We start from the raw sequence: 24,175 nt of genomic DNA, 5'->3' as shown, positions 1-24,175 counted from the left end.
CAGAAGTTTTCAATCAAGCTGATATTTGTGTTTTCCCTTCGCCAATATCTGCCTAAACTTGATATCGAAATACCAAAATGCATTCATCAGGGGGAGAGATCGTGGACTGCGCCCTAATTGCTAATGAATGCCTCCATTCTTGCCATAGATCTGCTACAAAGGCCATATTTTGCAAATTGGATATATAAAAGGCATAGGATCATGTGGATTGGAGATTCCTTCAGTATTTGATGACTCGTATGAAGTTCGATGATAGGTGGAAAGGATGGATTACAGAGTGCATCAAATCAGCCCATTTCTCTATCCTCCTCAACGGATCTCCTAAAGGGTTCTTCCATGGTTCAAGAGGTGTCCCCCCCCCCCCCCTCTCTTCCTTTTGGTGGGTGAAGCCCTTTCGCAAATGCTGCTCAGAGGTCAAGATGAAGGCATTATCAGAGGTATTGAGATGCCGGGCGTGACTCCCCCTATCTCCCATATCCAATTCGTAGATGATACCCTTATCCTGTCTGAAGCGGACCCCACTATAGTTGACAACCTGCGCACTACACTTCGATGCTTTGAAGCGGTGTCTGGTTTGAGAATTAATATGAAAAAATCAAAAATATTCGGCGTCAACATATCGGAGACAGAATTAACCTCATTCGCTATATCGCTCGGTTGTCCGCAAGCTTCCCTCCCCACAACTTTTGTGGGCCTCCCTCTGGCCATTGGCCGCCCCCCAATCGCGATGTGGGACAAAATTACTGACAAATTCAAGAAATATCTAGCAATGTGGAAGTGCCAATACCTATCGCTGGGAGGTAGGCTTATCCTCATCAAGGCTACACTTTCCAACCTCCCCGTTTACTACATGTCCCTTCTTAGATGCCCTCTGGTGGCCCGCAATCGCATCGACAAGCTTCGACGTGATTTTCTTTGGTGCGGCAAAGACAATCAGAAGAAGTTGCACTTGATGAAGTGGCAAGAGGTGTGCAAACAATTTCCGGAAGGAGGCGCTAGTATAAAGAATCTGAAGACAATGAATCAGTCCCTGCTTGGCAAATGGTCTTGGAGATTGGGCACAGAGGAAGATGCTCCCTGGACCTCGATCATCAAAGGCAAATACGGTTCTTCCCCAGGTGGTTGGTGGACCAAAGACTCCTCTTCGTATAGGGCCTCTTTTATCTGGAAACGGATCCTGAAATCAAAACAGGCAGTCATCAATAATATCAGATTTCAAATTGGCAATGGATTAGCTATTCGTTTTTGGAAAGATCAGTGGATAGGTGAGGAACCCCTGTATGTCAGATTTCCGAACATATTCCGTCTAGCCCTTGATAAGGATATCCTCATTGCTAGCTGCTTCGTGGTCTCTAATGATTTCACAGTATGGGACGTGAAATGCACCAGAAATCTGTACGATTGGGAGGTCACAGAATTTGTGGACCTCCTAGACCTCATTTCGAAGACGACGCCTGATCTTACCATGCCAGACAAGCTTATATGGTCTCTGGAGAAGACTGATGTGTTCTCGGTTAAATCCCTATACTCCCTCTTATCCCCTCCCTTTCATCCTCCAGGTCCCTCTTGCCCATTCATCTGGAAATACCCCGCTCCCCCCAAGTTCCTTTGCTTTGGCTGGTTGGCAAGCAAAAACAGGATCCTTACTATTGATAATCTCAGAAAAAGGGGTATGCAACTGGTCAATGTTTGCCTCTGCTGCATGAAGGAAGAAGAAATGGTCGATCATCTTCTGGTCCATTGCCCGCTTATATCCTAGATTTGGTCAGAATTCTCCAGGTGCTTCAAAATTAGCTAGTGTCATCCGCTTTCATCTGCCGATCTGCTGACGTCTTGGCATGGGTGTAAAATGAGCAAAAACAAAACCCGGATTTGGAGAATGGTGATCCTCGCCATATGGTGGTCAGTTTGAGAAGAAAGAAACAACAGATGCTTCAACGATATTTCCTCTTCGGTTTATATAGTGTGTTTTAGGGCCAAAAGACAGATCATAGAATGGGTGGCTAATGTAAATGGCCTCTTGGATTATAACCTTGAGTTCCTAGGTTTTTAATTTTTCCTTTTCTTTTGTGTTTTCTTTTCCTGTTTCCTGCTAACTCAACAGCCCCTGTTTTCGTTTTTTTTTTTTTTTAATATATATATATATATATTGGTTATCTTTGAAAAAAAAAATATCTGCCTAAACTTGTAAACAGGTTGAATCTCAAATAAGCATCATGGTGGGCCCCCAGAAATGGTTTCAAGTTTCAACGATGGGTATCATTGTCCCCACTGTTTTCTGTGATAGGGTCCACTTGAGCTTTTGATCAGTCTCATTCTTTGGCTCACGCCCTAAAATGCTCTCTCCAAATGGATGGATGGTGGAACACATATATGATGGTGAGGGCCACAGTTAGGGTCCCACTAACATCGCTGGTTCCGTGTGCAGTTCGAATTGGGCTCGGGGAGCGGTTTCGGTCAGCGCAACTTGGGTGAGACCTCAGAACCAACGATGTGGGTGAGTCCTGATCGTTCAGGCCCACCTCCATGTATTCATCATATATCCGCATGGTTCATCTGTTTTTACATATTAATATAGGCCATGGTCCCAAAAAAGGAAGCAGATACAAATTTCAAGTGGACCACACCACAGGAAACAGTGGTTAATGACCATTGAAAACCTCTTCTAGGCCACAAAAGTTTTAGATCAAGTTGATGTTTGTTTTCTCCTTTCATCCAGATTTGTGTGACCTCATCAACAGGTTGGATGTTCAATAAACATTACGGTAGAGATGCTAGGAAGCTTTTAATGGTGGGAATTCAATAACCACTGTTTCTTGTGGTGTGGTCTACCTTAAACTTTTATCAGCTTAATATTTGGGACTATTTCTTAAAATAATTTGGAAAAACATATGGATGACATGGATATACAATGAATACATCAAGGTGGGCCCCACGATCAAGGTCTCATCCACATAGTTGGTTCTGGGGTCTCGCCCAAGTTGCGCTCGGCCACAGCCAATCTACATCATTGATATGTATATTTCTCTACTTCTTCTTTTGCTTTTCAATGAATTGGTTGCATTTTCATACATGTCTTGATACATTTATAAATGTTAATTTAATTTAAATATAGTTGCATTAGTTCAGTCAGACAATGCATAGCTTAGGACCCTATACAAAGGAAACATTATGTGCACCCTTTTTTTAGATGTTATTATTTAAAAGTGTGTATGAAGGTCATTTCAAATGAACCTTGAAGTTTCATTGAAAAATTCAACAAATTTCCCAATGTTTCCCAAAAAGTGCGATAAATTATCCAATACAAATGATATGAGTCATGCGTAATTGATACATATCTATATCCCCAGAGTGCGATACATAACATGATACTGATATTTCGAACACTAGTCTTAGGAGCGTGTGACCATCCTCAGACCAGTCCAGAGGCGGAGACCGAACTTTAGGAGACAATATAGAAAATTTCTCCAGCGATGATATAATCTCGGTTACAGGAGGCGGCCTTGACGGCCGGGCTACGTGGGTCTAGCGTTAGGGGAGGGATATCTACCGTCCAATATTGCAAATTTGCGCCCAAGGATTGTGTATGTAAAGGTCGATGATAAATCCTTATGTTCTTCTGGAAGGACGGTGGGAAGTGACTAGGGCATTAATGGGTCGAGCCTGGGGTTGGCCTTGGCTTGGATTTTGAGTTTGGCAGGCCCGAACCTAGCCCATTGACAACCCTAGAAGTGACAGGAGGGCATGTGGAACACATCCCCTGGGCCACGTGGAGCCTCCTCAGTTGCAGTCAGGTTCACACGAGACGCATGGGCCACACCGTCACACGAGGAGGGCCTTGGCACCATTTGCATGCAGATGCGCCCTGGAGCAAGGACGAGCTGGGCACAAAGATGGGTTTGCAATGAAGACCACCAACATCAGAGAAGGGGCCAGAGAACCGCCCTAGAGGCAAGCTGCAACAACACCTCTCCAAGAATGGAAGGCAGGGGAGTCCTTCAAAACATGGATTTGAAACGACGACTTTCCGACAAACACATTGATCTCAGATGAGAAGCCTTGCCGCTCGAAGCTCCTCCCATTTCTCAGACACCTCGTCGATAACCAGAGTCCTGCCAAAACTAGAACCCAAAGCACGAAAGAACTCGAAGGACCAAAATTCAAGAGGGATGTTAAGCAAGGGAAACCGGACCTCGAAGAACCCAAATGGAGATCAATCCGACCATTTGACAATGGAGTCCGCCCAGCCCCACCCCGTGGATGTGGCTAGAGAAGATGATCTTATTCAAGTCCTCTGATTCTCAGAGGGATATCTAGACCGACCGATGGTCTAGGTGATGAAGGATAAAATCACCAGTCTAAGTTGCAGCAGAACCCAAGTAACCAAATCTTGTAAAGAAAAACTCGGGTTACGTTTCATCACCAGACTTCAACGGAGCCACTTCGCAGCTTTTAGAGACCACCGAACGGGAAACAACTATTTTAGGGGACAAGGTCGGGGGGTGGGGTTGGGTTAGGTATTGGCTGACACAGACTGAAGGCAGAGCCTTCCAGGACATCCCCTGGAAGACGGGAGGGGTTCCACCCTAGTAGGACTTCTTTAAAGGAGTCGGTTGATGCCTCGAAAGCTCTCCCACTTCCAGATCCTCAGGCAGGAGGCCCCAGGATGGGGGCAAGGAGGCACCAATCGGAAGCAGATAGGGAAGGACCACTATTCCCAGTTCTCTCCTTGTTACTCAAAACGCATTGTTTCAACTCTTATGGCCTTACCTAGGAACTTCTTACCATTCAAGGCTTCAATTGCAACTGAAAGATTTGATGCCTTCTCCATCTTAACATTCACAAATCCCCTAATGGAAGAGGATCCTTTGAATCTCTGGATGGACGTATCCAATATCATACTGAACCGACCTAATACTCTAGAGAAGTTGAGCTCGTTCGGAAGTGATCTACAAATAGGGTTAGGAAGTATTGGAGAAGAGGCCCGTTTTTTTTTTTTCCCTCGATGGAGCTTCTTCCTCCTTTTTTCCACCACTATCCAACCTTCCTCCCCTTCAAGTGACTGGTGGTTAGGGATGTCGTTGTTCTTGCAGTGTGGTGCCCCCCCCCAAGGGAACTAGAAGCAGTGGTGTACTCCATTTTCTAGATGCCATTGTTATTTACGTCCCTAAAAGCTACCACTTCCCTCATGGCTGGAGGGTCTTCCAAGGTAACCCACTTTTGGCATAAAGAGAAGTCCTCCTTGTTGAGCGCCATCTTCCACATGTAGCCATCACCTCGTCGCTCCACCGGCGCCACTCCTCCACGAACGACACCGGCGCCACTCCTTCTCCACGAAGGCCTTGAAGAATTAACCTGTCCTTTTCTCTAATCACCCCTTCCATCTCCAGTCACTGATCTCTGTGATACCTCACTTCTCGATCCCAAGCTTCTCGGTCCCAAACCTCATGGTCCCAAGCTTCTCTTGCACCTTCTGTAGCACCTTCTCTCATCACACCTTCTTAGCATGGATAAGAATTACCCAAAGTTGCACCAAAAACCATGCCAAAGAGAAGCTTCAAGTCAAGAAAAAAAAAAAAATCTTTTAATGATTTAGAGTTTTTAACTACGAAAAAAAAAATAAAAATCCATTACTATCATGCTTTTCTCAAAAGGGTGTTCTTTTAATATTTCTTAAGTGCCAACTTATGTCTAGGGTTTGTTTGGGAGATTGGAAAATAAAAGCAAAGAAAGTGACTTTTGTTGGTCCCTCCTTTCCAAGAAAAAATATGGAAAGGAAAAAAAACTCTCACCTATTTGAGATTTTACAAAAAAATCTTGGATTTATTATTATTATTTTTATTTTTTTTCCTTTTTTGCTTTTCTGCTGTTCGAGAGTTAATTTTTCTTGGAATCTATGCTACAAAATAAATGTGGTCTAAGTAGACTAAACTTCTGTTTTGGAATGTGAGGATGGTTCCAATCCACCACCACCCTTACCACATGGACCCCAATATATGCACTGGCTCCAATGGGCCAATAGGTAACATCTTATTGTCCAGAATGACAAGCTTCATGTTAGATGATTCACCATTGATTGTCCCTCTCTCAAAAATCACTTCGATTGGATGATCGTAACCATTTGAACAATGGCTAGTATGGATGGTCCATACCCCTAAAAGAAAGAATGGTCCACATTGATCATGCAAAAAAAAGTCCAATCATATTTTTGGACCATCCATCCCGTGGGGATCACCTTTGATTGCACAACCCTCGGTAAACCAACTTTGATTGAATGATTCCACCCATTCTACTATGGCTTGGAAACTAGGCGATCCACATTGATGATACTAGAAAGAGCCTGGTGATCCAATCATTAACTTCGGGTCATCTATCATATATGGCCCAGCTTGATCTGGCCCATCCCTCTCAAAACCTACTTTGATCAGATGATCCCAACCATCTAATTTGTGGCTAGGAGAATGATCAGTCCATAGTGATATACTAGAAAATGTCCAATCATGGATTGGGTTTCTCTCAAAATTCACTTTGATTGGATGATCCTAACCATCTAATCATTGCCTAAGAGAACAGATGGTCCATATTGACCATGCTAGAAAAGGTCCAATCATTGATTTGGACTATCCATCATATGTAACCCCTCTTTGATTGCCCCATCCTCTCAAAACCCACTACAATTGGCTAATCCTAACCACATGACCAATAACTAGGAAAATGTACAGTGCATATTAATCATGCTAGAAAAGGTCTGATGACTTGGATTGCATCACATGCGGCCTACCTTCATTTCCTCGTCTCAAGACCTACTTTGCTTGAATTATCCTAACCATCTCTACAAATGGTGTGGAAAATGGACAGTCCACCTTGGACTGTCTATCAAGTGCAGCCCACCTTCTATGGCCCATCCAACTTAAAATTGGACAACCCATAGAAAGGAGAGAAGAGGAGGAGAGTAGAGAAATAAGAAATAAGAAATAAGAAATTGAGAAGGAAACTTGTATTTGAAAATGAAATAATAGTGGGAAGGGTGAGATTTTTAGATTCGGATTTTCCAAGGAAATTCATCATCATATCATCTAAGCCTCATCCTAACTAATTAGAGTTGGTGACATGAATCCTTTTCCACTATTCCACTCTATCAAGGGTCATAGCTTTAGTTAGACCATTGGACATCAAGTCTTTACTACCTCCACTCATGTCCTCTTTGGTCCTCCCGTTGCCCTTTTAGAGCCTTCAACGTGCACCAATTCACTCCTTTAACCGGCGCCATTCCTGGTCTCCATTGCACATGATCATCATCTAGTCTACTTTCCCTCATCTTATTACCCATTGCTGCTACTCCTAAGTTCCCTCGAATGCATTCATTTCTAATCGAATCCTTCGTCATCTTTACGGATCCCAATTAACTTGGATAAGGCTTAGATGATAATGATGATCCCTCCACATCTTTGCACTCATCCATCTCAACATCCCCATTTCAGCAACACTCCTATGAAAATCATGCCCCTTAACTGCCCAACATTCCGTCCCATAAAGCATGACTTGTGTTATAGCTGTCCTATAAAATTTTCCCTTCAATTTGATTGGTACATGACAATCACATAAAACTTTAGAGGCACATCTCCATTTCTTCCGCCCACCCAAGTAAATCCATTTTCTTAGATTTTACTTTTCACCCAAAAGTAACTCCTCTAATTAGTAGAGTGGCATTTTCTTGGAAAAAAAAAATTCCTCAATTTTATTTTCCAAGCTCCTAAACAGGGCCCCAATGAATTCTATCACAAAATAATAATAACAAATAAACAAATAAATATCTTTCAAAATTGAATAAATAAATAAATAATCTTCATTTAAACTTAGTTTTACTTATTACTTGGGCAAAAAGATTTATCAGACTACTACTAACATGTTTGTTTTGCACTTTAACAATACGTATGTGGCATCTTGCTCACTCAGAAAATAATTATGGCATTTTATAAACATTAATGAACTGAAGTTAAACTTCTAGCAATAAATTTTAAATAATTAAATATAGTATTTCTTTTAGATTGGAAGCACCGCCTAGAATTGATTGTCCAACCAGTTCTAAGCCTGGGTAAAGGAGAAGGGCTGATTTCAATTGGAGAGCCATTGTAGAACTTCTTTCTTAGCAATCATGAGAATCCCTGTTGAAAGCTGGACCCAAATAGCTGGGACAAGGCTATGATATGATGGTGATGGTGATGGTGACATTTCAATTCAGGATTAACAATTACAGAACTACATTTACAAACACGCATGTATAATTAATAAAGAACACAAATAGAGCTTCTGTTCATATCAAAGTGATTGTATAGATATAAAGCAAAGGCCCATGTTTAAATTATCTGTAACATCCAATTTGTCTAAATTCATCAATCCTGACTGCCAATTGATGAGCCATTTTTTGGATTGGCCATTAGCCCAGCAGTCAACCAGTCAAATGCTCCTTTTTTTTTTGGTGCGTGTGTGTTTGTGTGGGTGCGTGGACTGCTGCCAACTCCTGCTGAACTTTCACAAGAGGAGGATATTAGATGCACTGAGAGCCCTCACAGCCCAGGCACAACAATGCAATTATCAGGGGCATGGGCATTTGCTGTGGGTAGGCTACTATGGATAGTTGGCATGCAGGTTGGTCACCAGCTCCTATGCGCCTCTTCTCAAGGAGATTGGAGGGAGCATAAATAGAGAACACAATCTGAGATTTTTTTACTGTACATTAGAGAGAAGATATTATGAATGGATGGAGTGAATTGATAAGACAGTTAAAGCAGAGTTTTGAATTTATCTTTGCTTTTTAAAATGGAAAATGAGTGCTAAGCTTTCCATGTATTTGACCTGGCAAGTTGCCAACTAAATCATTGTACTACAGTGCCATAAGAAAAACTTCAGGATTTTCAGCATATCATTGAAGAACTCAACAACGAAATTTTGTGAGCAGCAGTCGCAAATCCAGAGTCTTAGTTTACCTTCAAACGATCCCTTTGTTCTGCATATTTTGTAAGAACAGCCACTCCTGTATTATAAGCTTCATCCAGCATTAACGATGAATTCCGGGCTGACTGCATCGCTTGTGCTTCCTCATCAAAAATTCTTAGAACATGAGCAGACTCCCCGTTCTGAAACATAACAGTAAACCTTTATGAAAGGATAAAAAACTCATTTCGGCAAAATAGTCTACTAAACTATTGCATTTGATATAGCGCAATAAATTGTCAAAACTAAGTAATGCAATTTTGGCTTATGCTCAAAATTAAAATTCTTAGGATAGGATACGCAAGGATTGATCAGTGCACATGTGTAAAAAAAAAAAAATCGAACATTTGCATGAATGTATAATCATGTTAAAATATTTCCATAACAATATTACGAGTTGAATTTACTGATGAATCGATACTATCCACTACAAATTCTTGGGTGCCCTTTTTTTTAAAGGATGGCAATTTATTAATGGGTGGAAAAAAAAAAAAAAAAAAAAACCGCTAAAGAATACAAGGAAAAGAGAAAGAAAGAAAAGGGAAAACACTAAAGCGCAGACCAATCTAGGCCAGACAAACTACAACCACCTAGCTTGGCATTCACAGCAGACCTAAAAACCAAAGAACTTGCTTTGAAGAAGACTCCCTTTCTTGGGTGCCCTTGAAAGATCTAGAATTCAAAATGGCAATAAATATGGTTTGTCTTGGGAAAAGGAGGTCCATCTTTCCTTACCCTCATCCAAGTATTTGAGCATCCGACTTGGGTGCCCTTGTTTTTCTAAGGATCTAAGTATCGTCATAGATGGAGAACCAAGTCAAAATAGGACTGAGTTGAAACCATTCCAATCACAAGCAATCTAAAAAAGAAACTTCAAGATCTAACACATGACCTGAGTAATGCATTGGAGAGATGAGATTCAGCTAACTTGGAAAAGTGGCCATGAAGAGTTAACTACTGACATGCTCATAGGATGAGCATTGGCTGAATGAGGATGTTGAGATGATTAGTCGCAAGGATAGAATTAGAATAAATGCATTTGTGGGAATGTAGGAGTAGCACCAATAGGTAATAAGATGAGAAAAGGTAGACTTGGATGGTTTGATCATGTGCAACAAAGACCAAGAACTGCTCTAGTTAGGAGTTGGTTCAAGTTGGAAAAGATTTGATGACTTATGGTCTAACCAGTGTTTTAAATAGCGGTAGCTTGATGCGCAGTGCTCAACCCTCTATAGCATGTAGCGTAAATACGTAGCGTGTAGCGTAAGCTACACGATACTTCTATTTTTTAATTTAAAAATCGGACAAATAAAATAAATAGTGGGAAAAAAAAAGGAAAAAAAAATATAAAAATGCCTAAAAGATGATTCATTTTATCAATTATAAGCATGTTCAAAAAAGTCATTAGTTATCATTTATCAAAAGTCAATCCACGTATATAAGCCAAATCAAATAATTATCACATCAACAACTTTCTAAGCAAATCACTTTAATTAATAATGTCTAATTGAAACCACGAGTTACAATTATGAAAAGAAATATAAATCTCATAGGTTAAAAGTATCAAGTGTAATACAAGTGTCACATTCCTCAACATTAGAAACAAAGAAAACGTGAAAAAAAAATAATAATAAATAAATAAAATAGTAAAAAAAATACATTGTAGCTTACACTACGGACGCTACGCGCTATGTAGCTGTAGCATACGCTACGACCCCTGTAGCGTACGCTACAGGGGATTTACACTATTTGGGACGCTACGTAGCGCTACGGCCACGCTACGCTACAGGCGCTATTTGAAACACTGGGTCTAACTAAGGAGATGGACCTTGATAGAGAGGAATGGTAAAATATGATTCATGTAGCTAGTGTTCAGGTTATGGTATCGTTACATGTATCGATAACTGGGGGATACAGAAACATGTATTGGTATCGCCCATATTCAAGAAAATATCAGTCTGATGGAAGCATTGGGAAAAGGTGGGATTTTTTTCAGTAAAATTTCTGGAGATGTTAAAAGGCACATGGTAAAACATTGCATAAAACAGCTATACGTAATAAGTTTCCTTGTTAAAAAGGCTTAAACCATGTGCGGTTGAAAAAAATCAGTAAAAAATAAATATAAAAATTTGTAGCCAATTGATAGATAGGCCAACACATTAATATATAAAATTTCCACATTAATTGAAAATGAAAAACACATTTTCCATATTAAACATTTTTAAAATTTAAATAATTAAAAAATAAATAATTTATTCAAAAGAAAAGGGAAAAATTATGGCTAAATGCCAATTGATAGATCAACCCTCACTAATTAACATATCAAATTTGATTTCTCTAGCCAAAAAAAATAAAATAATAATAATTAATTAGGGTCAAGTACATGAATCCTATTCTGCCATTCCACTCTATCAAGGGCCAGACCTCCAATTAGACCATAGGTTATCAACTATCAAGTCCGTTCTTACTACCTCCATCTATACTTGTACCAACTCCTAACCGGTGCAATTTCTTCATCTCCATTGTACATGACCAAACCATCAAATTCTAGTTTCCTCGTCTTATTAATTATTGGTATTATAGACACACATGCACACATGTGTAGGAAAATGTCTCTTGTGAGAAGGGCCGTTGAAGACCTTACGTGCAAGCAAAGTAGGGGCGGGCCCCACCATGGTGTGTACGTGAAATCCACCCCAACCATTAGATGTATAAGGCCCAAGAACCAAAAAATAGGTTGGTCCATGACTCAGGTGGACCACACCAAGCGAAATAGTTGGGAGAGGAATGCCAACCCTCGATTTTTATAAGGCCCACCATGATGTGCATGTGAACCCCAATTTGACCATCAAGATGCACCGTCACGCAACCGGTCAAGGGTTCGAGTACCCATAGGTGGCGAAATTCCACTAGCGTGAGTGTGTGGGGTGTGTGTGCGTGTAAAAAAAAAAAGATGCACCATCACACACTAGGCCCAGGTCGCAAAAATCATACTGTTCTGCAATTCAAGTGGGTCACACCAAAGGAAATAGTTGGGAGAGGGACACTCACCATTGATTTTTTGTAGTGCCCACAGTAATGTGTATGAGAAATCGACTCCAGCCATCAAATGATTCATATCAGATTAGGCCCAGGGCCCAAAAACAAGGCTGGTCAGACATTAAGGGGGGCTGCACCAAGGGAAATAGTTTGAAGGGCAGGCATCTCCTTGTACATTGTTCTCAATTGTGTGGCCCACCTGAATCACACATGCAGCTGATTTTAGGGCGTTAGGCCTAACATGGGCTGACTCACCTGATGGTTAGAGTGGATTTCACGTACACGTCACAATGGACTCTCTCTCTCTCTCTCTCTCTCTCTCTCTCTCTCTCTCTCACACACACACACACACACACACACAAGCCCCCACCCCCTCCCCCCCCACACACACACAATCAGTGAACCCTTGGCGCAACACTAGTTTACAAATATCATGCACTAGGGTCTGGATTGCAACTACAAATACTATAGATTATAGCTCTCTGCGCAAGCGCACATTGTGCACTAATGATAGCTATTTTTGTAAATGATGCATTTTCTCTTTTTGGTGCATCCACTAAATTCAATTTTTTTCTATATTTTGCATCTTCTCTTTGTTAGCACATGTGTTCAAATATTTGGGTTATTTATTTTCACTCTAAACACTGTTTTAGTTCTTCATTTAGGTTTCCATGTATGGTTTTCCTTAATGATCTTCAATCTCCATTTTTTTTTCTGACAGATTTTAATCTCCATAAGTTTTCCTTAATTTTCTTTCTTTTCAAATTTTTTTTTACAAAATATAGTGATTAAACTCACCCTAACTCAGTTTTTAGTGGGGCTGAGGCAGCACTAACATGTAACTACGTGGTGATAATCCATGATCTAGATTTCTCGACCAAGAAATGATGGCAACTGTATATAACACAAACAAGATATAAGTAATTAATATGTTCATAAAATTTTTTAATTGGAAAAAGAAGAAGAAAGAATTCATGTTCATAAATTTAATGAGGAAAATGATTGCATACAGCTCTTTTCAGTAATTCTGCTCTCTCTTTAGCTTCCAGCATCCGTTTTTGATTGCGTAGTAAATGTTTATCCAGGCTTTCCTTCAAAGAGTCGACCTCTTCTGCTACCTGCTCCACTTTTCTACAAAAAAATAGATTTTAGCATAAAGCAGCACGCAGAAAATTTCAGAAATAGATACTGAGCAGGGTAAGAAAGGCTTCGAATGATAAGCGTGTTTACACACATGACACAACAAAACTTGGCCGATATACATGAAGTCATGCATATGATAAGTGTGTTTACACGTTCAATGAGTATGTAACACCAAAACATGGCCACTATGGATAAGTCATGAACCACACACAAGTGTCTTTAAACCGTCCATTCTTTTTGTATAATGCTGGCCCACTTGATGATTGGACCAGTCCAACAGACCTGACATGGCCATTCATCATTGGCCCCGGCCCAGCCCTTGGACTAAGTTTAGGGCCCAAGATGCTGGTCCATTGCCACCCCTTCTCTTTGCTAAAATTTTGCACATGCTTCCAATTAGCCTTGATGCTTCTTATACCATAGGGATTAAGGTAATGAACATAGGGTTCAACCCTCTACTCAATCTTGATCTCTCATGAAACTCATTCATAAAAGCCACAATGTCATGCTTCAAAGTGTCAAAAGCCATGGTGAGCCCCAACACTTTGTCCCTGTACATATCCCCTAACACCTTCCTAATTTAAACTTCTTCAAACCTTGTTTCAAGCAGACCCACCATCAACATCGGAATACATCTCAACCTTGGGCTTGAGAAAACACCTTTGGAATATAGATTTGAACAGAACTCAATAAACATATTTCTGATCTCCTTTGGATCCTCAGCTACCACATTATGAATTCGGAGCTTATGGATGTGGTTTATTCTACAGCTCCCATTTGCCATGCTATGAAAGAATGCATATTTGTATCTCTTCCCTAAGCCACAATCATGGATTGAAATATCAGTATCGTATTGGCTGATATGGGTGTATTGTATCTGTTAAAAGTATTGCAGTCCACACGTTTGGTCCTTGGGCTCCTTTGGGCTTTGTTGTGTATTGTTTTTAAGTTTAGTCCCATATGAATACTGTTTTAGTTAGTTCTTACACAAGGAGGGCATTTATGTAATTTCAACTATAAAATGTTAGGCCCTAAAAGAAAAGAAGATAGAGAGTGAGCAGACATCCACTCTTCTCTCCTCTTTTCTTCTATTTTCTCCATCTTTCTCCTCTTTTCTCTAGTTTCTGTTAGAACCAGCCTTACTTCCCTATTTTACATGGTATCACTGCACGACTTGGAGTGATTTGGACCACCGACCTCTTTTTCAAATCCCTAATATTTGGATCTAGGTTGGAGGTCCCCAAAACCCTAGTGGTTGATTGGATCTTAAGGAAAAGGTGGTTCTCATTGCATTTTGGGCAGAAAACATGTTGTTTTCTGCAATTTTTGTCAAGTAAATGGAATCGTTTGCAAAAAAGTGAGCATAGGAGTAAGTGTTACATGCTTTTAGACCCCCATTAAAGGAAAAAAGTTATTATGTATGCATCTTATTTGCAATTATTTGATTCCTAAATATGCAAATGTGTATTTTAGCATCTCCTGAAGTTTCATTGGGAAATTCCACCATTTCCTCGTGTTTCCCCAATGTTTCCCTCAATCAATGATGCATTTCCAGGTATCAGTGAAAATATCGGCAATATAAATACATGTTTCCATATTCCTATCTAGTGATACATGTAACAATACTGATACTACGAACACTACCTGTTATAGAGTCAAAAGTACAGTTAGTGGTTCCTCATCACTGGGAAAGGTGTCTAGACCTTTGTTTAATGTGTCCATAACCTCCGTGAAACTGAATGGGAAGAATTATCTTCATTGGACTAAATTGGTTGAAGTTTTCCTCTTGGCCCAAGAAAATGATCAATTCCTCACAGAATCTAAACTGGAGGAAATTGATCCTAGATTCAGACAGTGGATGTGTGATGATGTCCAAATTAGATTGTGGTTGTGGAATAGCATGGAACCCGAGGTGGGCTCTAATTTGGTGTTTTTGAACACTAAGAAAGATGTTTGGGATACCATGAGAAAGATGTATTCCTCATAGCAGAATATCTCGCAGGTCTAACAGTTGTATGAGGAGATTTTCTCATTCGAAAAGGGAATAAGTCCCTTGGGAAGTAGTTTGCTAAACTTACTAGCATGTGGGAAGAGCTCTCGATATATCATCCTGTTACTTCCGATATTACTGTGAAGAAGCAATTTGAGGATATGATAGTAGTGAAGCTTCTATTTAGTTTGCAAAAGAATATCAATCAACTAAATATCATATTTTAAGTGGTGTGTCAATTCCTTTAGCGGCAAAGGTCTATGCTAGACTTCAGCAAGTTTCTCTTGCAAAGGTGGTAGAGGTAGTAAATGACCAGGGAGAGGTAAAGGTCGCCATGGTGGTAGAGGAGACCGCAATGCACTCATTGCGGTTTGACAAATCATATTGTGGACTTTTGTTGGGATCTTCAAGAGAAGACTCTGAAGGCTAATCAAGCTCTTGTGATGGATCATATTTCTGTTAGTGTATTGATTTATGCACCCTATTTGTCAATCACGCGAGTCCTTGTGTCATGTAGTCGGTTGAGCCCTTGAAAGCTGAAGACCGAACACACAAGTGAAAGTGGAGCAACAAGGAGCAAAGAACATGTAAATACAGTGCCTTGGTGACCCTAACCCTTGACCCAAAACAATCTAAACCTCTAGATGATCTTAAACCCAACAGGTAAACCCTTTTATTGATAATCCATTAATCCATAGGAGCCTAAATTAACCATCCTTAGACTAGCTTTAGAGGTTCCGTGTTGCTGAGAAAACTACACAATTTCAGCAACCTTTGATCCCAAAGAAGCCACAGTCGGTCTGACCGAAAGACGGCTAAAACAGGACAGCGTGTTGGGGCAGAATTTCGGGTAATTCAGATGCAATCGAGTGCCACCTTCGGTCTCACTGAAGACCATTTAAGGTGTGACCGAAGACCACCTTCGGTGCAACCGAAAGTACCCAAGTTTGTCCGGCGGCTTTCCTGTTTAAATTCGGTTCGACTAAACCTCAATTCGGTGCAACCGAACATAATTCAGTGGGACTGAACATGCTCTCGATGCAACCGGAGATTAGCCATTATAAATTCGTTTAAGCTTTTTTTCCTATAAATCTAGCAACTGGATCTTTGTGGTTATGATAGATTTTGGCATTTTAGAAGCCCTAATGCATCTCAAGTCTTCCAAACCTCATAAGATCTATCCCAATGAGATCCATGCCCTCTTCTTGGTGATTATTCAGTTTAATGAACATTCTAAGCTCCTCTACAAGAAGACCATGATCTCAAGCTCTCTCTAAAGTTTAGACGCAATTTTTCTTGGCAAATCCAAGTGTTTATCAACCTCTAGAGTGTTCATCAAGTAGAATCCCCTAAGCTTTACAACTTCCCATTAGTTGTAGGACATTCTACCCAACCTCCCATCACATTGGTCACCGCATCGGAGCATCACATGCAAGGTGTTTGATCTAGGAGTTGAAGCCTTAGCAAAGCATCAGCATCATGATCGGGAGAGCATCGATCAAGCAGCCCGATAAGGTGCTACAAAAGGGGCTCAATCCGACAAGTTGTTAAGTGTAAGAGTCTGTATACACTCATTCCTTATGTGGGATTGAGTGTAAGAGTTTGAATTGTCAAACTTGACTAGGTTCTTGTGTAAGGCCTAAATCAAAATCCTTGTGTAGGCCACCAAACACGGATGCGTATGTGTTAGTCTCTATGGGAGTAAACGTAGGTCCTTAGATTAAGACCGAGGTTGTTGGTTAGCCTATAAAAAAATCAACTAAAGTCTCTTGCAGGAGCCTCCAGCGGAAGTGTATGCTGATAGGTTTTTGTGTAGGACTGAGGTTCGTGGCGAGCCTACAAAAAACCACATAGTTTCTTGCGGGAGCTGGTCCTTGTGTAGGATTGTAAAGGTTAGAAATGAACTTGACTTAAAACCTCTGATAGTGAAATTTGGTACACTCATAGGTTGAGTGCATCCACCGGGAATGGAGTAGGGAAGCCGAACCATCATGCATGCTTGTGTTTGGAATTGTTATTTGAGCACTTGTTTAATTATGTTTATGTGGTGGATGTTTAATTATATGTATACATGATTAGATGAATGTTAAGTGTTGATAGTTAGCACATTCCACACACACATGTACACTTATCATGCTTATAAACTAGTTGCTTAATTGCAACATCCTTTGTAGTCTATGTGATTGGACCCTCTAATGGCTTAGAAGCCTTAGAGTTAATTGCCTTGTTTAGCTTAATTTGCATATTAGTTTAAATAAGCAATTGGATTTAAAGGCATAATTTTTATTTGATCCTAATTGCCACATCCTTTGTAGTCTATGTGATTGGACCCTCTAATGGCTTGGAAGCCTTAGAGTTAATTGTCTTGTTTAATTTAATTTGCATATTAGTTTAAGTAGGCAATTGGATTTAGAGGCATAATTTTTATTTGGTCTCTCTCTCTCTCTCTCTCTCTCTCTCTCTCTCTCTCTCTCGGACATAGTCATCATTCCTTAGCTCTGCCAAGCTTCCACACATAGTTGTGGTATCCCATTCCATGTAATTTCAATTTATGCCGATGGGAAACTCACCTCGCCTACTCCGTCAAATATTAGTAAGAAGAATATGCGCAGTTTCTCTCATCTAATGGCTCTATATCTAATATAGTTCATTCCTCCTTTACACTCACTTTGGCTTAAACAAGTAAAATGTGCCGCTTGTCATCTCTTTCTTCTCCATGGGTCATCGATTCTAGGGTGTTGGATCATATTTTGCGTGAATAGCTCTTTTTCTCTCTTCATCATATCTCGTTAAATATATATTACTTTGGCAAATAACAACTTGTCCATTGTTGTTAGATTGGGTACTGCTCAATCCAATACATTTGTATTTATATCTTCTATCTTGTATGCCCTCAAATACCCTTTTTAGTCTTTTTATCTGTTAGTAAGCTGACAATATTTAGATTGTTCTGTCTCATTCTTTCCTTCCTATTGTGTTTTTCAGGACCTCAAGACGAGGTCGTGAGAGAAATGGTCTGTATTATTTGGAGAAGGAATAAGCAGGTGTTATAGTGCTTCATGAGAGTCCAACAATTTAGTGGCATCGTCGTTTAGGTCATCCATCTCTCTAAAAATTACAGACTCTTGTTCCATCCCTTCCCAAGATGTTGAATTTAGAATGAGAAAAGTGACAGTTGAGTGAACATCATATATCTCATTTTCCATCTATGGTCGATATTAAGAGTGATGTTCCTTTTAAATTAGTTCATTGTGATGAGCGGGGATCGGCTCCTGTTCCTAGCTTACTATGTTTTAAGTACTGTCTTTTATTGATGATTTGTTTCAAGATGGCTTGGTTTATATCTTATTAAATATAGAAGTCTTTCATGTGTTTCAAAATTTTCATAATGAAATAAAAACTTGGTGCAAATTTGTATATGTTTAGATTTGATAATGCTTTGAAATTTGTTTCTCGGGATTTTTAAAAATTATGTACAAAATCAAAGTATTATTTATCAAACTTCTTGTGCTTATACACCACAACATAATGGAATGACTGAGCGCAAGAATCGACATTTGATTAAACTTATTGTGCTTTATTGTTAAAAATGAATGCTCCACAATTTTATTAGTGTGGTGCAGTTCTTACTACAAGTCATTTGATAAACAAGATGCCCTCGTCAAATTTAGATGGTAAAACACCATTCTCATTGTTATTTCCTAATCGGCCAGTTTTTCCCCCAAAGGTGTTTGGTTGTACTTGTTGTCTTCATTAGCTTGAATCTGGTCAAAATAGACTTGCACCTCATACTGTAAAATGCATATTTATGAGATTTTCTAGTACCAAAAAAGGTTACCAGTGCTATTGTCCTTCCCTTAAAAAGCACTTTGTGTCAACTGACATCACCTTCTTTGAATGTCCTGTTCTATGGTAAAACCAAACGTATTGTAGAAGTGGTGCCTATGGAGGTTCCTTTACCAAATGTTTTCCCTCCAAATTCTTATATCGAGGAACTCCCATCCCGAAAGGATTTTACGAAGACATATTATAGAAAAATGAGAAAAGACAAGTATCATAGACTATTTCCTCTCAATCCATACCATTGGCTTCTGCATCCAATGAGGTTCTCCCTCTTTCCGAGTCCATAGAGGATGGCAATAATCTCCCCATTGCGATTTGTAAAGACAAGCGTTCATGTGTCTCTTATCAAATCTCCAATTTTGTTGCTTTTGACCACTTCTCCATAAAGTATAAGAAGTTTTCTCTTGCCTTGTCAGTTGGATGAAAATTGGAAAAAGGGCTATAGATGAGTAGATGAGTGTCATGCATTCCAATGATATGTGGGAGACCTGCCATCATGTAAGACACCAGTTAAGTGTAGGTGGGTCTACACGGTAAAAATTTCCTAACAAATTAATTGTTATTACAAAGCTAGGCTAGTTACCAAGGGATATACTTAAGTTTATGGAGTAGATTATCTAGATACATTTACTTTGGTGGCCAAGCTCAATTCGGTTCAAATTGTTATATCCGTTGCTACAAATCGTGATTAGTCCTCTTTCAGCTAGAGGTTAAGAATGCATTTTTGCATGGGGAATTGCACGAAGAACCTTATGGGGAGCAACCTCCCAGATATGTTGCTTAGGGGGAGACATTTAAAGTGTGCAAGTTAAAGAAATCTATATATGGATTGAAGCAATCACCGCGAGCTTGGTTTGAAGTTTAGTGGTGTGGTGGTATCGTATAGGCTGAAGAGAAGTACAATAGATCACTCAGTATTCTCAAATCATACCACATTTGGCTATATTATCCTCGTTGTGCGTGTGGCAAGGTATTCCGTATCGGTTACGGTGGCAGTAACGGTCACCACCATTACCAATACGTGAATCAGTTGTAATGGCAGATACGGGGGCGTAATGACCGTTACGACCCCCGTAACGGTTGAAAATTTTCTTTTGCTCAAAAAAATCTGAAAAAATATTTAGAAAATATATAATAATGTAAATATTCCAAACATGTATTCATTTTTTGTTTTGAACATGTTTATGGTAGTGTAACGGTCCACTTTGGTGAGATTGTTGTATTGAGTTGTTTAGTGAATTTGTGAACATGATTATATGTCTCTAATATTTAACATCACAATCAAGCATTAGAATTAGAAATCATTAAAAAGGCATAAATGCTACTTTTCCAATTTTTTGAAAAAAATAAATCCCTCAGAGCTTCTATTCACTCAAATTATTTTAATCTACGATTTTAATCTTAAGAACTATAGTAAGAGTGGTTGAAATCTGTTGTAAAATGATCTAAGAGAGTTTTTGGAATGAGAAAAGTGAAAAAAATGAGGAGAAAAATGAATTTAAATAGAAAAACAAGAAAAAGAAAAAAGGTGGTGGTTTTTCGACTATTATGGTGGTAACGGTCGTTATGCCCCGTAACGGCCTTTACGACCACTGTAACGGCCAATACAGTCCCAGAAAACCAACCGCCCTGTTTCACCCTCGTATCACGTAACGGTCATGGCAATTACCTATATGTATCAACCTTTATGGGCGTATCGTAACGGATACGAAACACCTTGACGTGTGGATGATATTATAATGATAGGTGATGACTTTGAGGGTATTGAGATGTTGAAGTTGCATCTTCAATCTCAGTTTCAAATAAAAGATCTTGGTCTTCTTTAATATTTTCTAGCATTGAAGTGGTTAGATCCTAAGCTGGAATAAATTTATATAAGAAAAAATGTCTATGACTTACTAGAAGAGACATGTATGCTAGGTGCCAAGCTAGCAGAAACACCAATGGATTCTCAACTCAGACTTGAGCTTGAAGGAGAAGTATTGGCAAACCCTAGTATGTATAGAAGGCTTATCGGTAAGCTCATCTATTTGACCGTTACAAGACCTGATATTGCCTTTTCCGTTAGCATGTTAGTCGAATTATGCAAAATCGAGGAGCCCCACATTTAGCTACAATCATGAGAATTCCTAGGTGGGTAAACTGAGCAAGGTATCTTATATAGGTCTCATGCTTATCTCCAAATAGTTATTCCGATGCAGATTATGTAGGGCCAAGATATGACAGACGGTCGACTACAGGTTATTGTACTCTCCTTGTGGCAACGTGGTTTCTTGGAGGGCTCTATAGCAACTTCTGATCTCACAGAGTTCTCGACGCGGTATGTAGTTGGGTTTTCGGCAGGATGGCTCCTGATCAATTCTGAGCATGTGTTTGGTCGAGTAGGGATGGTTATGATTATTCCTTGTGCTTGGTACTTTGCTGAATATCGTGGTTTAGCCTTTGTGTGAATGAGTCGGGAAGAAGAGGTGCAGAAGGCAATAAAGTTATTGAATGGTGAAAGGTTCAAAGGCCAAAAATTGTGTTTGGAAAGCCCGGTTTGGCCTTGAGGTAAAGAACAGGGAAGGTGAAAGACAAAAGGAAGTTGGAGCAAAGGTGGGAAGTAATATTGTTGCAGGAAATAGGCAGAGGATGGATCTAGGTTTGGGGAAAGGGAAGGGAAGGTTAGATAGGGAACCGGTAGGGGAGATTGATAACCGATCTTATAAAGATGCGCGGGTAAAGCCTCCTGGTCATGAAAGCAAGGGGATCCCTCAGAGGATAGAGAAAGGGGAAATTAGTCAAAAGTCACAAGAAAGAGGGGTATGGAGGGAAGAAACAGTGGAAGGGTCAGAAATCAGAATCTCTCAAGAAGTGTTAGATAATTCTTGCAAGGAACTTGAGTTTAGTTTTGTATTGTCACTGAACACGGGGATCATTAAGGCAGAGATGAGTTTTTGGTTAAATGAGAATTGTAATCTAGAAAAGGATGATCACACAATGATGTCTTAAGGGAAGATGCAGTATGGGTTTCTATTTACTCAAAAGAGGAGGTTAATCGTTTCTTCATGTCATGCAATCTCAACCGAGGCGACACAGTGAGAAGGATTCAATACTAGGAGAACTAGTTTGTGTTCGGATGGGAAGATATATGGATTCATATCTGGAACTTTGCTTTGGAATTATGGATAAACGAAGTTTTTATGGAAATCGGGGATTGTTTCGACATGGTTGTGGAGGTCGACTTGAAAACAAATAATTGCAAACAACTCCGGTTTGCCAGATTTTGTGTCCGAAGGAAAAAATCACAAGCAACTCCATACCACATTCGCATTAGAATCGGGAATGATAGTGTTTGTCTGAACTTGGAGAGGGAAGGCCAAGAATGGGGGATTGACAAAGAAGCAAATTGCTCTAGCTCGTCGTCAATGGCGAAGGAGTGCAATGAAGAAGAAGGTACACCAAACCTATTCTCTAGTGGAGTACTGGATGAAGAGTTTGCTAGGTGTAAGATGCTCATTGGAGGAAAAGATGATGGAGAAAGTTGCTTACATGAGGGGCTGACACGTCGATGCAATGACGTAATGGCTTGCTACGAGCTGCCATGGCAGAGGGTGGCCATCTCGAGAAAGGGGTTGGTGAAGTCATAAGGTATGATTAGTTGACACGTCGTGGTAAGGCGGTATTAGGCTTTAAGATAGGAAGATGTAAAGAGGACGCATGGTTTGCTGACGTAAGTCGAGAGGGAATTTTTAAAAGAAAATTTGAAGTTTTGAATTATTTTCCAAATATCGGCTTCTCTCCACACGGTGACGGTGTGGCAATGTTACTCACACAAGGGGGAGCAACGCACGTGTTTAACCTTGCATAGGTGGGTGACGTCTTTAGTAATGGCATGCGCCTGGATCTATTATATACTGTTCCGCTGGTCTGTTTATTACTGTTCTTCGTCGACTATGGTTTCTTACAAAAAAAGGAGTAGAGGTCACAGTGTTCAAAGTTTCTCATTTCAGCAAGCGAGAACCAAGAGGAACTCGATGAGGTAGAAGGGAGCTACGAAGTGCAACAATCAGTTCGTGGCTATGTTCCAGGTATGCAGATTGATAGATGCGCAGAGCCATCAGTTTCTTCTGTACAAAGACGAGACACTCGAAGAGGTGTCGATTGTTATCGTGTCAAAAGAATTGTGGGAGTAGGAAAGGGGCGTGACAAGGGAGCTTAATCAGTCTGTGATAACAGCTAAAGGAATGAATGCAAGGGTTTCTCAAGAGTGTGGTTATGGCAGATTCAGAGTATCAGCAGAGGATGGTTAACAAAATCACAGTGGCACAACGGATGAAGAGTGTGAAAAGAGTAGTGGTGCAGATAGCACATATGGTTGGGGTTACCGTCGGAGACAGGCCAAAGGACCATGCAGAATTGTTTGAATTTGTGGAATATAGAGGTTGAGTAGTAATTGACGGTCAGGCCTCCAATTTTTTTTGAAAGGTAACACTACCAGGGATTGAACCCTGGATCACTCACACACACTACAGTCTCTACCAACCCACCTAATGAGCGGGAGACCTATAAAAGGTCAGGCCTCCAATCCTAGCAGGGTTCTGGAAAATCCCCTTTCAGAAGTGAACCAGGAGTTGCAAAAGAAAGAGAAGAGACCTACAAAAGGAAAGGGGCAAGTAAAGTCCTTCCATGAAGATAACTAGCCGGAATGTTTGAGGCCTGGGATGCTTGCAAAAGAGGTTACAAGTGAGGGAAATATGTAAACGTTACAAGGCTCAATTAGTTGTTTTCCAGGAAAGAGAGTAACAGTCAGTGGAGCAGTGCATAGTGAATTCTGTGGAAAGGGAAATTTAAGGATAGGCTGGCATCAAAAGCGGATGGTTCAGCTAGTGGAATTTTGATCATTTGGGACTCTAAATTATGGGTAAAGGAAGACAGTTGGGAGGGGCAATACACTTTAATCTTTGTCAGTAGTGCTGAAAGAGGTTGCCTTAGATTTTAGGTGGGTTTCTACGACCATGTATGGGCCAAATAGACCGAGTTTACAGCAATTTCTATGGGCTGAATTGGATTTATGTCAAAGTTAATGGGAATTGTCGTGGGTAGTAGGAGGAGACTTCAATGTAATCAGATTTTCCTTTGAAAAATCAAGTGTTCGTCACTGCACCAAAAGTATGAGGAATTTCT

At 40.1% G+C, this 24,175-nt stretch overlaps 1 protein-coding gene across 1 annotated transcript in view; it reads right to left on the bottom strand.

The window, feature by feature from the left end:
* The window catches only part of LOC131232422 (membrin-11-like), a 47,183-nt gene that overhangs the window by 3,379 nt on the left and 19,629 nt on the right, over positions 1–24,175 (bottom strand). Inside the window, exons 4-5 of the mRNA XM_058228642.1 lie at positions 13,044–13,164; positions 8,988–9,137 (exon numbers count right to left, since the gene is read on the bottom strand). Of these exons, the coding sequence (XP_058084625.1) occupies positions 8,988–9,137; positions 13,044–13,164 (271 nt within the window). The remainder of the gene's footprint in view (positions 1–8,987; positions 9,138–13,043; positions 13,165–24,175) is intronic.

Source organism: Magnolia sinica, chromosome 18 (assembly GCF_029962835.1).
Source record: "Magnolia sinica isolate HGM2019 chromosome 18, MsV1, whole genome shotgun sequence".
Classification (NCBI taxonomy): Eukaryota; Viridiplantae; Streptophyta; class Magnoliopsida; order Magnoliales; family Magnoliaceae; genus Magnolia; species Magnolia sinica.
Note: the sequence above shows the minus strand (reverse complement) of the source record. Positions and strands in the feature narration are given on the sequence as shown.